This window comes from Salmo salar, chromosome ssa14, assembly GCF_905237065.1.
Source record: "Salmo salar chromosome ssa14, Ssal_v3.1, whole genome shotgun sequence".
Taxonomy (NCBI): Eukaryota; Metazoa; Chordata; class Actinopteri; order Salmoniformes; family Salmonidae; genus Salmo; species Salmo salar.
This window is the reverse complement of record NC_059455.1, coordinates 31749433-31766793: the sequence shown is the minus strand read 5'-3', so window position 1 is coordinate 31766793 and position 17361 is coordinate 31749433. Positions and strand designations below refer to the sequence as shown.

The window sequence follows — 17361 nt, the reverse complement described above, 5'->3', positions numbered from 1 at the left end:
CTGTGGCAGGCAATGGTTCACTTGTGTACAGCTCAGTCAGCATCAACTGACCACAACATAAAAAAGTTGTGTGAAAATCCACAATGCATATTCTCCAAAGGAGGCTTGGACTGGACAGACAGTTTCTCTCCGGTTCTGTTCTCACACACTGGGAAACAGCTTGGGGGATAAGAAAGACGTGGTGCATATTTGCCACACTTGCAGTTCAGTTCAGGAACATTTGAGATGTCAGCTTTAAACTGTTCTAGGGATGCATAGCCTAGCACATTCCAAGGTTTGTGCTCCATATGGGACGTGGTACACCTCACTACATGTGCAAATAAGAAAAAACCTGAACGAAAACAGCGTTGTAAATCTTTTATCACAAATCAAATATCCTGAGAGAATGGATTTGGAGAGCTAAGTTGAAGAGGAAGAGCACACCATGGGTCTTCAGGGAGAGCTTTCTGTCTGCTAACAATTGGGGAAGTGTGCTTCTGCTATAATTTATATTCATACTAAAATGAAAATGGCCACAATATGAGAAAATCTGAGTAAAGCTCGTTGATGCCAGGACCTTGACTTTGCTTTGGCTTGACAATTTAAGACCATTCTCTCTTCTTTTTGATTTTACTATTAAAATCACATCCAAGCTGAAAAACCAAACCCTCGTTCCCTCACCACAAACAATTGTCTACTCTCGCCAAGGCACAAACGAAGGCTATTATCTCTCTAATTTGAGAGGGAGAACCAAAGGTTGATAAACGAGAGGTCTCTTATTTGACTGAATTTAGCAGTCAATTTAAGTCATTTAGGCTGGCCTTTTATCTTCCTATTAAGTGGGTGCTTTAGAATCTATAGTATATGTTTAATAACCACAGCATGTGGGTAAACGATTCTCTGTCGACCACTGGAATGTAGTCATAAAAACTCTTTCATTGTTATTCCTCTCGTGGTCACATTAAATTCCAATCTGGTCATTTTCACTGGTTCTGGTCATTTTGATGTGTCTTTAGACTGATGTCAACTTAGAGAACAATAATTTAACAACCCAACATTATATATGTAGAGATGTGTATGTAGGAGAATACATTCACCTAGAATACGACCATAGAACTCAACTATCTCAAGAGAGGGCAACGCATTCAGTAGCTCTACAAGGCCTAGATATATCAAACTCCACTATCAATCAATCAGTAACTAAATCATTCAATCAATCTGTCAATCAGTCAATCAACCATCAAATATTCATATAGTCCTTTTTACAGCAACAGTTGTGACGAGTTGTGAGTTGTGGTCCCATCACACGAATCAACAATATCAAATGCACTGCATCAATCAACACGGCTCCACTCTACACTCACCTTCATGCCCACGTTAGTGTTGTGCATGTCCACGCGGGCACGCAGGTCCTTGTTGGAGCGTTTGCCCAGGAAGTCCTTGACAAACTTGTTGCTGTACTTCAGGTTGTCTCCACAGCCGCCCCACTGCCAGGCCTTGCGGTTCTCCAGGTCTGGTGCTTCATCACAGGTGCAACGCTCCATCCGCCCGGCGCTACACGCCTTGGCCATGGCGTGAGTCAAGCCTGCTGAGGAGACGGCATACAGGAAGGCTGTCTCCTTAAAACCTGGAGAGAGATGTGGAGCAAGAGGAAGAATCAGATATCAGTTATAAGCTACCAGCGTCCTACTGGACGCTCAAAATAAGCCATTGAAAGTTGACATCACATTAAAAATAACCTACAACACTCTACTGTACTATCTACTATGGCTATTCAATGTTATACCATTCAATGATGTCAGCATAAATTGCAAAAATGTCTCTCCCCCTCCACCCATGAACATTAGAAATGAGTTATCTGCATGCTGAAAAAGTCTAACTCAGAACATATTACATGTATACTGATATATGAAGTTGAGAAGCTTTTCTTTCCCTACCTCTTTTTAAAATGTTGGCTCTGTAGCGGCCCTCTAAAGAGCAGTTCCACCTCTCGAAGCGGAACTGGTACTGACACTCCAGCGCGCTCATGCTGATGGCCTCCATGAGGGTCTCGGCCACGCCCGGGTCTCGTCGACACATCCGCCTCTGCTTTTTCTCCAGTTTGAGCCGGTCGCACAGCTTGTAGTGGGCCCTGCCCACGTTCTCCTCGGGTTGGGAGCTCAGCGGTAGGATGGACAGGGGTTCATTACCTGTCAGTCTGGGGAGACAGAGAGAGATACCCATTAGATACTGCCAGTGCTGTGCTCCTGCTAGCAACGCTTTGACCCAAGGGCCTTCCTCAAGTTTATTCCAGGCATTACCTGTCAATCTGGGGGAAGAGAGGGAGATGTTGTACTGTAACACACCATTAGAAGGGTTCGGAGAATGAAAAATCAACTATGGAACACTCAGTCAGTACTGTGGACTGGAAATGTCAAGAAAATAGTATGCTAAGTCCCAGATATAGAAGGCTGACCTTTATGGTCTAAGTCAGAGCTGGTTAATGTTCGAGGGAATTCGGCTGCCATTTTTTGAAGGTTGCATTCGAGTACAATGGTTAATGTTCTGGGGAATGCAACGTTTTCTGGAGATTGAGATCAACATTCACCATGTCTGTGTATATAGCACATTCTCAGCAGCTGAAGAACGCTCTGTGCTGATTTCTCTTTTTCAGGGTAGCTACCAATAAGGTCGCTAGTCATAACATTGCTGACTAGCTAGCTAGATTGATACAGAGTGATTAAAGGACATGATATGACAGATTTAAAACAATGGTCCCACACAGTCAATTTGACCATCACACCACAGGCATGCTAAACAGTAGCCAACCAATGGAGACCTATCATATCCCAGGGACTAATGACTGTCACTCACAGCAACCAGCGGTGTATAGATTTAAACATGATCACACAGCAAGCTTTACAGCCTCATTATAGGATCCTCATACAAACTTCCAGTATTCATGACCCTAAAGCTGCAATTCATTTGAAATATAATGAGGCTTAGCTTAGTTTCTAAACACGGTATAGGAGAACATGTGGTAGAGTTGCACTCCTTTCGTCAGTTTATTTAAAGGAAGCGTATATAAAACACACAAGCTAGCCCGGGGTCTGCCGCATAGCTGGCAAAACCCTCCCTGACTGACCAGCGTTCTGAGGTTGTGACGGATAGGCAAAGCAGAGCATTACTTTCACAAACAGACGCAGGGGACATGACTGTCAGTCTGTGACCATGTTGGTCACACCATCTGACAGGATTGGCAGGGTAGATGTTCATTATGTGCAATTTCAGGGCCACTTTTACACCGTTAAAGTGAAAGAGAAAAAGAAATGGATTTACAGAAGAATTCACAAACAGACTCCTACAACGGACCCAGGCACATAATATGCCATTACTGAAAGAGTTTAATGCCTTTACAATGTCAATGTTTCCCTGCTAATATTGACACCTGCTATATTTGACAATAATCTGGGGTTGTCCTGACAACGACCATCAACAAGGGATAAACATATTAGATTTACTCTGGAGGTGACAAGGAGAGGTTGTTTTTCTTCTTGTCTCCTCAATATAACTTCAGTGCTCTGCTCAGTGCCATACGGTGACCTGTCTCTGGCCTCTGCCATCAAAATGTTGGCATTTAGCAATGGGCCTTGAGTGAACTTCCCTTCCATCAATCTCAATAAAACAGCAGAGGTTAATTTGATCTAATGGGTTTAGCATGTCACCAGACAGAAAGCTGAGGAGAGGATCCTATTTTAGTTACCTTGTCATGTTCAAGTGAATCTGGTGTGTCAGATTTGGATGACACAGTTCTGATATCATTCACAAAACAATGAACCGATTGCACCATGCACAATGAGAGTCCTATGCAGACATCACCAGTCACATGGGCAGAACAGGAAGCAATAGCTAGTCTAATGAGTAACTATGACAAGTGAACCGTACAGTAACTCTTCAGTGAGGAAAGATTCAGTCCTGGTCTGTAAGAGTAGGACACAAGCTAATGAGAGAGAGAGTGAGCAAGACACTGCCAGCCAGCCAGCCAGTCAGCCACTATTAGCATTTAGCTAGTGTGTTCCTGATGCCAATGAACCAGAAACCTATTCAATTCAATTTCCAGCCCATGAGTCATTTGGGTACAACTATTAACCAAAGTCACGGCCATAGAGATTCCTTCCAGATGTCCCAGGCATAGACCGTGTTGCAGCGAATGTGAACACTGATTGATTCACAGTCTGTATCTCTTAGAGAGTTACTGGGTACTTCTGCCATCTGTGTACTTCTCTGTGTACTCCTTCAGTCAATGGTGCTACATGGTCATTTTATGACCTCATTTGTCTTCTGTCACCATTCAGAGCCAAACGGCCTCAATGAAGAAGTCACAGAGGTCATGTTTCACACAGAGAAAGAAATCTTTCAAAACTGATAATAACTGATTGTGAAGTGTTTCTCCTAAAACCATGACAAATATGGCCACATAGTCATACTACATACCAATAACCTATTATGTTAAGCCTATGTTAGCTTACGTTATTAGCATGTTATTACACATTTTCTATGGAATACTATACAGTGCTTTCATTACCTACTATGTACATGGCATGCCCCATATGAAGAACATGATCTCAACAGTCTAGTGGGGTAAAGGGCAGGTTTTGCGATTTGTGTATTCAGATCAGGTCAAATAGCTCCTATCTCTTTTTTTTTCAAAACATGTTTGCCTTTCCTAACTTGTCTGACAACTATGAATTTTTCTAATGGAAACCTTACAAGCTGTGTCTTGACAGAAATTGTTCTCCTTTAGGGAGTAAAAGAGCTTAGTAGGATAGTCTGGCCTGACTGTGCTTCATTATGTACTGTACATACAGAGATACTCCAAACATACAAATGCTATCTTTATTCATCTTAATTGTTATTCATTCTGATACTATGTGTATCCACTACTGTACGTCTACAACACAGTGAGGAGAAAATAAATAACTCAAGAGCAAAATGTACCTGTTGATAAATGGGAACATTGACAACATTTCCACAACACTTCTGCAGTGGGCTGTGGCTCAATATTTGAATGATGGCAACACCATTTAGAGTACCTGCTTAATTAATTTCTACATACCATCAGGAGAGCCAAGAGAATGTAAACTCCAGCCATCACGCAACAAGCCCGATGATATACAGTTGAAGTCGGAAGTTTACATGCACTTATGTTGGTGTCATTAAAATGCGTTTTTCAACCACTCCACAAATTTATTGTTAACTAACTATAGTTTTGGCGAGTCAGTTAGGACATCTACTGTGTGCATGACACAAGTAATTTTTCCAACAATTGTTTACAGACAGATTATTTCACTTATAATTCACTGAATCACAATTCCAGGGGGTCAGAAGTTTACATACACTAAGTTGACTGTGCCTTTAAACAGCTTGGAAAATTCCAGAAAATGATGTCATGGCTTTAGAAGCTTCTGATAGGCTAATTGACATCATTTGAGTCAATTGGAGGTGTACCTGTGGATTTATTTCAAGGCCTACCTTCAAACTCAGTGCTTCTGCTTGACATCATGGGAAAATAAAAAGAAATCAACCAATACCACAGAAAAAAATTGTGGACCTCCACAAGTCTGGTTCATCCTTGGGAGCAATTTCCAAACACTTGAAGGTACCACGTTCATCTGTACAAACAATAGTACGCAAGTATAAACACCATGGGACCACGCAGCCATCATACCACTCAGGAAGGAGACGCGTTCTGTCTCCTAGAGATGAATGTACTTTGGTGCGAAAAGTGCAAATCAATCCCAGAACAACAGCAAAGGACCTTGTGAAGATGCTGGAGGAAACAGGTACAAAAGTATCTGTATCCACAGTAAAACGAGTCCTATGTCAACATAACCTGAAAGGCCGCTCAGCAAGGAAGAAGCCACTGCTACAAAACAGCCATAAAAAAGCCAGACTACGGTTTGCAAGTGCACATGGGGACAAAGATCGTACTTTTTGGAGAAATGTCCTCTGGTCTGATGAAACAAAAATAGAACTGTTTGGCCATAATGACGATCATTATGTTTGGAGGAAAAAGGGGGAGGCTTGCAAGCCGAAGAACACCATCCCAACCGCGAAGCACTGGGGTGGCAGCATCATGTTGTGGGGGTGCATTGCTGCAGGAGGGACTGGTGCACTTCACAAAATTCACAAAATAGATGGCATCATGGGGAAGGGAAATTATGTTGACGCAACATCTCAAGACATCCGTCAGGGAGGTTAAAGCTTGGTCGCAAATGGGTCTTCCAAATGGACAACGACCCCAAGCATACTTCCAAAGTTGTGGCAAAATGGCTTAAGGACAACAAAGTCAAGGTATTGGAGTGGCCATCACAAAGCTTTGACCTCAATCCTATAGAAAATCTGTGGGCTGAACTGAAAAAGTGTGTGCGAGCAAGGAGGCCTACAAACCTGACTAAGTTACACCAGCTCTGTCAGGAGGAATGGGCCAAAATTCACCCAACGTATTGTGGGAAGCTTGTGGAAGGCTTCCCAAAACATTTGACCCAAGTTAAACAATTGAAATGTGTGCTACCAAATACTAATTGAGTGTATGTAAACTTCTCATCCACTGGGAATGTGATGAAAGAAATCAAAGCTGGAATAAATAATTCTCTCTACTATTATTCTGACATTTCACATTGTTAAAATAAAGTGGTGATCCTAACTGACCTAAGACAGGGAATTTTTACTAGGATTAAATGTCAGGAATTGTGAAAAACTGAGTTTAAATGTATTTGGCTAAGGTGTATGTAAACTTCCGATTTCAACTGTATGCCTGAAACGTAATAATATACAAACTTTACTGAACTTAGATATCGCTAGAGGAATAAAATAAGCGATGTTGCCCAGGAGATACAAAGTGGAACCGATTATTCATGGAGCTAGGCAGTCTCAGTAAATGAAGTACCTGTTTATAGAAAATAATACAAAATCCTAGAGATTTGACAGATGTAAGCATCACACTCCTGAAGTCTGTAGAACAAAAGAAACTACATTCGGGTGCTGAGTTATAGCCTTTGTAATGTACCGTACACAGCAATTAAATTATGTTAGGGACAATGGTTGCTCATGGCATAACTCCAGACTGTTTGCTACCGGTTGTGCTAAACTATACATGGGTGTGCCATTATTACTAATAACAACAGTGGTGAAACTCTACAGACAAAAACGTTGTCTTCCTTTTCTCAATTCTATCACCACATATCCTACATTACTCATCTCATATGTATATACTGCACTCTATACCATCCACTGCATCTTGCCTATGCCGTTCTATACTATCACTCATTCATATATTTTTTTTAATGTACATATTCTTATTCATTCCTTTACACTTGTGTGTATAAGGTAATTGTTGTGAAATTGTTAGGTTAGATTTCTCGTTGGATATTACTGCATTGTCGGAACTAGAAGCACAAGCATTTCAATACACTCGCATTAACCTGTTAGGGCTAGGGGGCAGCATTTGCACGTCTGGATAAAAAAAAATGTACCCGATTTAATCTGGTTACTAATCCTACCCAGTAACTAGAATATGCATATACTTATTATATATGGATAGAAAACACTCTAAAGTTTCTAAAACTGTTTGAATGGTGTCTGTGAGTATAACAGAACTCATTTGGCAGGCAAAACCCTGAGACATTTTCTGACAGGAAGTGGATACCTGATGTGTTGTATTACCTTTAAACCTATCCCATTGAAAAACACAGGGGCTGAGGAATATTTTGGCACTTCCTATTGCTTCCACTAGATGTCACCAGCCTTTACAAAGTGTTTTGAGTCTTCTGGAGGGAGATCTGACCGAACAAGAGCCATGGAACGATGATGTCCCATTAGACACCTGGCGCGCGAGTTCATGTTGGGTACCCTCGTTCCAATACGTTATAAAAGAGTATGCATTCGTCCACCTTGAATATTATTAATGTTCTGGTTAAAAAAGGCCCTAATGATTTATGCTATACAACGTTTGACATGTTTGAACGAACGTAAATATATTTTTTTCCCCTCGTTCATGACGAGAAGTCCGGCTGGCTTAGATCATGTGCTAACAAGACGGAGATTTTTGGACATAAATGATGAGCTTTTTTGAACAAAACTACATTCGTTATGGACCTGTGATACCTGGAAGTGACATCTGATGAAGAGAATCAAAGGTAATGGATTATTTACATAGTATTTTCGATTTTAGATCTCCCCAACATGACGTCTAGTCTGTATCGCAACGCCGTATTTTTCTGGGCGCAGTGCTCAGATTATTGCAAAGTGTGATTTCCCAGTAAGGTTATTTTTAAATCTGGCAAGTTGATTGCGTTCAAGAGATGTAAATCTATAATTCTTTAAATGACAATATAATATTTTACCAATGTTTTCTCATTTTAATTATTTAATTTGTGACGCTGACTTGACTGCCGGTTATTGGAGGGAAACGATTTCCTCAACATCAATGCCATAGTAAAACGCTGTTTTTGGATATAAATATGAACTTGATAGAACTAAAAATGCATGCATTGTCTAACATAATGTCCTAGGAGTGTCATCTGATGGAGAATGTAAAAGGTTAGTGCATCATTTTAGCTGGTTTTATGGTTTTGGTGACCCTGTCTTTGAATTGACAAAACATTACACACAACTCTTGTAAATGTACTGTCCTAACATACTCTAAATTTATGCTTTCGCCGTAAAACCTTTTTGAAATCGTAAAACGTGGTTAGATTAAGGAGATGTTTATCTTTCAAAGGGTGTAAAATAGTTATATGTTTGAAAAATTTGAATTTTGACATTTATTTGGATTCAAATTTGCCGCTCTTGAAATGCACCTGCTGTTGATGGAGTGCACCACGGGTGGCACGCTAGCGTCCCACCTAGCCCATACAGGTTAACATCTGCTAACCATGTGTATGTGACAAATAACATTTGATTTGATTTGATGACATGTTACATTCCTTAGTGGACACGACACACATCAGGAGCCTCATCCACTACTGTCACTATCACAGTCTCCTCAGTGTTAACTCTCCATAGAGCACAGATGCCTGGCTGGCTGCCTGCATGGCCCTGCGGCTATCCAAGACAAGAGTCAAATAAAATGTCATTCCCCAAAAGTGTCTGTGTGCTGTGACGTCTGTCTATCCGTCCATCAGTCTGTCCATCTGTCTGCTTGCCTGTGTGTCTATCTGAGACACAAAGAAATTCTGAAGCTGGAGGGAGGTGTCACGTCCTGACCATAGTAAGATGTTATTTTCTATGGTAGAGTAGGTCAGGGCGTGACAGGGGGTGTTTTGTGTTTTTCTATGTTTTCTATATCTATGTTTAGTTCTAGTTTTCTATTTCTATGTTGTTGTTTTTTGGGATGATCGCCAATTAGAGGCAGCTGGTCCTCATTGTCTCTAATTGGAGATCATACTTAAGTAGGGTTTTTTCCCACCTGTGTTGTGGGCAGTTGTATTCTGTTTAGTCTTCAGTACATGACAGAACTGTGAGCTGATCGTTTTCGCTTTTGTTATTTTCTTTAGTGTTCTGTGTTAAAAAAAAAGTCATTATGAGCACTCAACACGCTGCGCTTTGGTCCCCACGCTACGACAGTCGTTACAGAACTGCCCACCACAACTGGATCAAGCAGCGTGCTCGGGAGGAGATGGAAACCTGGTCTCTGGAGGAGGAGAGGCTAGAGAGGATAAACTGGACTTGGGGCCAAGTATTGGACAGATATAGAAGCCTGGCAGGGAGGCACGAGAGGCTACAGAAACCCAAAGAAAATGTTTGGGGGGGGCACATGGAGCAGTCGGCCGAGGAGTAAACCAGAGACAATCCGGGAGAAGAGAGAAAATTTGGAGAAGGGACAAATGGGAGAGTTGTTGAGTTGGTGGAGGACGCACAAGTTTTTCCCAAAGGAACGTGACGTCAGTTTGGTGCCACCTGAATCAGCTCCCCGTACTCGCCCTGAGAAGTGTGTGGAAGTTCCGGAACAAGTGATACTGGCTATACACACCAGGTCTCCAGTACGTCTCAACAGCCCAGTATGTCCTTTGCCTGCTCCTCGCATTCGCCCTGAAATGCGTGTCACCAGTCTGGTGCCACCTGTCCCGGCTCCATGCACTAGGCCTCCAGCGACGGTCCCCAGTCCGGAGCCTCCAGCGACGGTCCCCAGTCCGGAGCCTCCAGCGACGCTCCCCAGTCCGGAGCCTCCAGCGACGCTTCCCAGTCCGGAGCCTCCAGCGACGCTCCCCAGTCCGGAGCCTCCAGCGACGCTCCCCAGTACGGAGCCTCCTGAGACGGCCTGCAGCCCAGAGTCTTCAGTGGCGGCCTGCAGCCCAGAACCTCCAGCGATGATCGACAGTCCAGTTCCTTTGACGACGATCCACGGTCCGGTGGTACTAAAGCAGAGGGATCAGCGGGTGGAGCGGGGGTTACACCCCGAACCAGAGCCACCTCCTCTGCTGCAGGATAAGTTTATGTGGACTGCACTAGAGCCACCATAAACAGGTGTTACCATCCCTTTTTTGTTTTTGTTTTTTAGGAGCATTCGGAGTCTGCACCTTTGGGGGGGGTACTGTCACGTCCTGACCATAGTAAGATGTTATTTTCTATGGTAGAGTAGGTCAGGGCGTGACGGGGGTGTTTTGTGTTTTTCTATGTTTTCTATATCTATGTTTAGTTCTAGTTTTCTATTTCTATGTTGTTTTTTTGGGGATGATCTCCAATTAGAGGCAGCTGGTCCTCGTTGTCTCTAACTGGAGATCACACTTAAGTAGGGTTTTTTTTCCACCTGTGTTGTGGGCAGTTGTATTCTGTTTAGTCTTCAGTACCTGACAGAACTGTGAGCTGATCGTTTTCGCTTTTGTTATTTTCTTTAGTGTTCTGTGTTAAAATGAAAAGTCATTATGAGCACTCAACACGCTGTGCTTTGGTCCCCTCGCTACGACAGTCGTTACAGGAGGCAAGAGACAACACTGATCCTTTGGGGTACTGCTCTGCCTGCCTAGCTGTGACTGACTTCCACACAAAGGCATATTTTTATCCAGTTACCAAGAAGGCTGGGGGGCAAAGTGCGGATAGGAGGAGAGATTTGAGAAAATGGAGAAACACTCCAGGTCTCGCGAGAAGAAGCTACTGTGACTCGTCTTGTGCATGTTTAATTCCAGTTCCCCCCTTTTCTAAAGGATTTCTGATATCTACAGGAGGAGCTGAGAGGAGGCTATCGGTATTAGGTTTTAAAACACTGATGGAAAGGATCATTTTACTTCTTAGAGCTATCCTCAACATGCACTATGGTGGTCATGTCACTTTGAATTGTGTTGCTGCATGTTGCCTAACAAACACATTTGAAGAGGTGTTAGACAAAGAAGGAAACCAAAAACCGTACAGGCAAACTAGCTAAAGATCAGTTTAAAGATCACTTTACCTCCATAATGTGACCTATAGGAAACCCAATGGCACACACTCACTCAGACGATGCTGAGTTCTGCAGAGCCCAGTGTTACACACTGCAGAGTGAACTCATAGGAACAAAGGATGGAGTTGAAAAGGAGAGTATTGTGCACATTCAGTAGCACTCCAGAAACTGATCTTGCGAGATCTTTGGTCTGAAAGTCATTTTTCTGTTTCTAGGAACACAGGAGTTCACAGGTTCTGAGTAGGAATAATGGAAAGCGCTGCCCAACAACAATATCTCAATATCTATGGTCCTGAAACATAACAAACAAACAAAACTACAGGGTGTACATCGTAACAATGCAAGGTATATGTTAACAAGGAGGTATAGTTTGCAGTGTAGCGAGCTACTGCTGCTAGGTTTAGGTCTTACACATTAGAATGTAAGAGCATGTAGACCTGTGTTTTTCTATCATGAACTGTTTTCAGAGACTGTTTCTGTTTGAGGTGTTGGCACAGCAACACACATGGAACATAACACCAACAGAAAAATAATAAAGTTCACTATTATCCTACGTGAGGTGGGATTCTTACTGCTGTTTGCTCAGCTTTGCTTTTTCCTAACACTCACTCATTCACTCACTCATACACTCCTCACTCACACACAGACATCATCGACCGAGGCTTCAAACAAGGCTAATCTCACTCGTTACCTTGCCTTCTTCCTCCCTGCCTGTGCCTTTCACTGGGTAGACTAACGGAGTTTGTTTAGGCCTTTCTCTCCACCTGTCAACACTCCCCATTGCCCGTGACATTTACTTTATATACATTTTCCAATGCACAGGATGGCTAAGTGAAAACAACTCATTACGCAGTGTGTGTGTGTGTGTGTGTGTGTGTGTGTGTGTGTGTGTGTGTGTGTGTGTGTGTGTGTGTGTGTGTGTGTGTGTGTGCGTGTATGTGTGTGTAGCCACACAGCCATCGATCCCTGGAGGAAATAATTTATTCAGACTAAACTTTGCCGTCATCACCCTTCTGGCTTCGTGTCAGAGCACCTACCACGACCCTGTGGACTGCTGCTGCACTGGTTTATAATATGGCTGTTAATGTCACTCTTCATCTGGGGTTTATGAAGGGTTTATGAAGGGTTATTAAGGGTTACATATGAAGGGGTAGTACAGGAACATTTAACATAATCAAATATTGGCAGCTTGATAATAACCTTGATATCACATAACCCTTGGTCTAATATTGATCATCGTAATGAGTATGTGATGAGTATGCAATGACTCATTCATTACAAACATATGCAAACATGCCGAGATGCTGGCGAATCATTCACACTTCATAACATCAGTATGTCAGAAAGGCAGCTTAGTACAAAATCTGCAGTCACAGGGGACTAATAAAAACACATGTTGTGACACAGAGAGCTGCAGTGCAACTAACTGACTGCTCTGTAACAAATTTGCTCTTGCTGTTGTGAACTACTTCATGAGTAAGTGATGAACGTAAGACAACAACCATAACTATTGATTTTTAGACCTCCAGATTGTTCATTAACAGTGTCAGGCTACGTTGGCTTTGATTGACATCTAGTGATGCTGAGTGAGAAAAACGATAACTGACCCCCCTACTCCAATCAGATCCATGCTTTTCCAGACTGCAAACCATTGGTGGTTTTGAGAGTTCCAATGGGCATTTGGGACATTACATATTACACTTGGCTGTAATATGAAGCTACAGTATTACAATCCCCATTGTCTTTCGCCAATGGCTATTCTGGTTGCACACACTGGTGGACTTACCATTAGACAGAAGAGGCCTCAGGCCTCACATCATTAAGGGGCCTTGTTAGCTGGTCATAATAAAACAATATATATTTACATTTTTATTAATAATTTCTATGCTAGAGAACCTCCATACTCGGATCAAGGCATAATAAATAAATAATCAAAAAATCCCCATCAAAATCGGAATGTTTTGTACCAAAGCTGACATGTCAGACAATAGAATAAACACGTGTGGGAGTTAGTTTTATGAAGAGCACAATAGTACAAATAACTGGGGCATATACTGTATGTTAAATAAAGCATACCCAGCCAACTTGACACAACTGTGGAAGCATTAGAGTCAACATGGGCCAGCATCCCTGTGGAACGCTTTCAACACCTTGTAGAGTCCATGCCCCCAACATATTGAGGCTGTTCTGCAGGGGGGGAGGGCGCAACTTAATATTAGGAAGGTGTTATTAATGTATGGTATAGTCAGTGTATATCAAACAGAGGCTACTGAAGGTTAGACAAATGTGCAGCTAGTGTGTACCCTTTCACCATCTCCATCCCACTTGACCAACAGGTGTGGGTGTGCATGTGTGTGTGTACATACTTGCATGTCTGCATTTGTGTGTGTTTGTGTGTGTCACGCACCTGCACATGCATGTGCGCAGCATTTGTGTGTCTGTGTGTGTGTGTTTCTACCTAAAGTCAACACCTTTAAGAGTCAAGAGTCAACCCTGGCTGAACCCTCCTGAACAGAAAAGCAAGAAACTAAAGTTTCTCCATAAGTCTCTCCTCGAAACTAAAGTTTCTCAATCAGTCTCAACTTGAAACTTCAGTTTCTCATTCAGTCTCAACTTGAAACTTCAGTTTCTCATTCAGTCTCAACTTGAAACTAAAGTTTCTCAATCAGTCTCAACTTGAAACTTCAGTTTCTCATTCAGTCTCAACTTGCTGGTTTTGTGGTCTGGTGTCTCCAAGGTCAAATCCCTCTCCCCTCTCTCCCTCCCTGTCTCTCCTCTTTCCCTCCCTGTCTCCCCTCTCTCTCTCTCCCTGTCTCCCCTCTCTCCCTCCCTGTCTCCCCTCTCTCCCTCCCTGTCTCCCCTCTCTCCCTCCCTGTCTCCCCTCTCTCTCTCCCTGTCTCCCCTCTCTCTCTCCCTGTCTCCCCTCTCTCCCTCCCTGTCTCCCCTCTCTCCCTCCCTGTCTCCCCTCTCTCCTTCCCTGTCTCCCCTCTCTCCTTCCCTGTCTCCCCTCTCTCCCTCACTACCCCCCTTACCCTCCTTTCTCCCCCTCCTCTTCCCCCCTTTCCCGCTGCCTCTCGCTCTGCTTTCCCTCTCCTATCCCTCCCTCCCCCCCTCACGGGGCTGCTCTCCCCCGTTTCTCTCGCCCTCCTCACCCCTACCTACCCCCACAGGCCAATTTACTCTAAACGAATGCCAATCCCTCCAGCTGCTGGCTCAAAACAAAGCCTGTTCCCAGAGAAAACAAACCACCCAGCTGTCTTACGAAAGGTAACCCAAAACAATGGCATCCAACCATACAGACAGCCAGACAGACAGCCAGACAGACATGTGAAAAGTGAGCAAGGCAAGCAGACAGAACCAGATCCCATATTAAAAAAGCAGCCCCCTGTCCATATAATCCTATATCAGCACTAAGACCTCTAAGACTCTTTGTAAATACAAGCCCTAGGGTAGTTTACCTTATCCCCTGTCTGTTAGGGACAAACTACCATGCTCACCTCAGAAAAGTATAAATGTGATCTAACCCTATGGTAGCCAGGCTATTGTAAAGATAACAGGTGGAAATGTTTAAGAAAATCTGGGCTGGGTGTGACCTCTGGAGGGCCCAAGCCATCGACCCACCTGGTGTCTCATGGGCCAGGCCCTGCAAGAGGTAGTAGGGATGTCAGTGTGGTATTCTCCCTCTGGCCTGGCCTGAATCCAAGGCTGCTGCCGAGGCTATGTACTACTACTGACTGAACTGAAGCTCGAGTGAAAGAGAGAAAAAACAACATTCCAACTGTGGTATCCAAGTTATTGAAAATGTTTAGGTCCACATTTGATCTGTACAGGTGGAGATGACCTACGCATGCTTCATAACAACTTTACCAAGTCCACCAATGAACATTACTTTGTAAATGTTGTCATCATACTTTGCATCATAATGCCCAAGTTGAGTCACAGTTCTGACATGTCCCATTTGGGAAAGTGACTAGAGGGACAGAGATGACATCATGCTTGGTCACATCCTGCATAGGTCAGCTGTTGAAGATAGGGGACTTCATCCCCTCCATCCCTCCCTCACCCCCCTCTATGACTTAGTGAACAAGACTTTGTAGTGTTAACAGCCTAGGCATCATATCCTCCCCATTCGGGAAGGTTCATTTTTCAAATGATAATGGCTTACTAAAATGTAAAGTTATATTGGTCTGTTCTGGCACAGAGAGGTTCTGTTATGTGTCCTGTAACTGTACAGTATCAATCTCAGGCCTTAAGAAGCAATAGCCATATAACTCCTCTCTCAACCAATGGCTGATCTTAGCTTTACCTCCCCAATAACCTTTTACTCTTTCCCCCATATCTGGCATAAATTCCAAGTGAAATGGAAACAGTGTCATTAAGGCTGTCAAAAGGAGGACATGTATCTCTATTCTCAACAGGACGTAGCTCTGCTCTGGCCTTCCTGTCGCCCATAGCCCTACTGTACAGCAGTCAGGACACACCCCCTACCAGAGTCATTATCAACCTAAACTATAGTCTTTAATCCAGAAAATGAAATACATCAGCACATTCTTATTTCCCAAATCTTTTATTCCAAATGCTACCCTGATCTGAACTATTGGCTCTGTAGCCGTGGAGCGGTCTGTACTGTATGCATACAGTACGGGGTTGGTTGGGGAATGAGACCATGGAGCTTGGTAAGAGGTTTAACTGCAATGTGAGAACTCAAGGCTCCTAGGGTCAGCGGCTCAGTTGTAGTCACTGTGTGACTGGCACAGATTGGGCGCGCCACAACAGTGTCCACATGACTCCCCTGTTCTAGCAAACGCCATGGCACAGAGCAGCGCAGAGCACCCCTGTACCAGCACACTGACTGACCAACGCACCAAACACGTTCAGCCACGGCACACATTCATACACACCCACCGCATTCACACACCATTCACACACCATTCACACACACACGAGAATCAGACCACCACTATTTGGTAAGAAAGTGAACCAGTGTATTTTAAAAGTGTACTTTTGATAATACTCTGTACAATGGTTAATTGGTTATGCAGATTATAGATTTGTAACACACACATTTACTTATTTACTCTTACTGTACAGTGAGCATTTCGCTTCCAAGGGGTATCCAAGCATGTAAAGTCAAACCACTATCAGAAAAACAGTAGCTGTTTTCAACCATGCATCAGCAACTGAAAGACTGGCTAAGTTTAGTCATTATTAACGGTTATTTACAGTTTCTACTGAGAGATTGCAAGGTTTCCTTTCTTCTCTCTCGATCAGGGAATTCAAATAGAACTACTGAAAAGCCAGCAGAAGCTAAATTCAATACTCAAGCTGTAAAGCCAGTAAGGGTGGTACAGTATATTGTTTGCACTGCAGTCTTAAGTAGAAACATTAATGAATCAAGTTGATAAACTACCTTCCTGTAGCTACACACTGGTTATAACATCAAGGTACTAACTCTTAGTTACAACTGGAAGAGATGTAATTTTGGCTCACTTTACATTAAGTACACCCACCTGGATTCAATCTAGTCATAATGAGATTCGTATGGTGTTCCATATGGGTAAGAATCATCATACACTGAGACTTTATCACCCAATAAAATATTAATTTACTTAATGATTCTGACTTTGGTTTTTGCTAAACATTCCGAGACCTTAACTCTAGATTCTACATGTAGATTCATTTCTCAAGGACTTGTATTTGAATTCCAGCTATGGATCATAGACAACATGGGGTAACGTGCTGCTTTGTGCTACCTGCCTGTATGGCAAGACTGCATGTAACTGCATACGACCTATTTGAACCCATCACGACCTGAAAATGAGGTAAGAAGAGTAGAACAGATGACTTCGAAGCCAGAATCCAAAGCAAGCATTCGTCAATCTGGTTCATCGTGGCTGGAGACAAGCGCCACACACACACACACACACACAGACACACATACACACAGGCGTTCTCCCACAGACTTG

General features: G+C 43.1%; 1 protein-coding gene across 1 annotated transcript in view; it reads right to left on the bottom strand.

Moving 5' to 3' along the window:
• The window catches only part of wnt9a (wingless-type MMTV integration site family, member 9A), a 29536-nt gene that overhangs the window by 5121 nt on the left and 7054 nt on the right, over positions 1 to 17361 (bottom strand). Inside the window, exons 2-3 of the mRNA XM_014140586.1 lie at positions 1917 to 2176; positions 1344 to 1606 (exon numbers count right to left, since the gene is read on the bottom strand). Of these exons, the coding sequence (XP_013996061.1) occupies positions 1344 to 1606; positions 1917 to 2176 (523 nt within the window). The remainder of the gene's footprint in view (positions 1 to 1343; positions 1607 to 1916; positions 2177 to 17361) is intronic.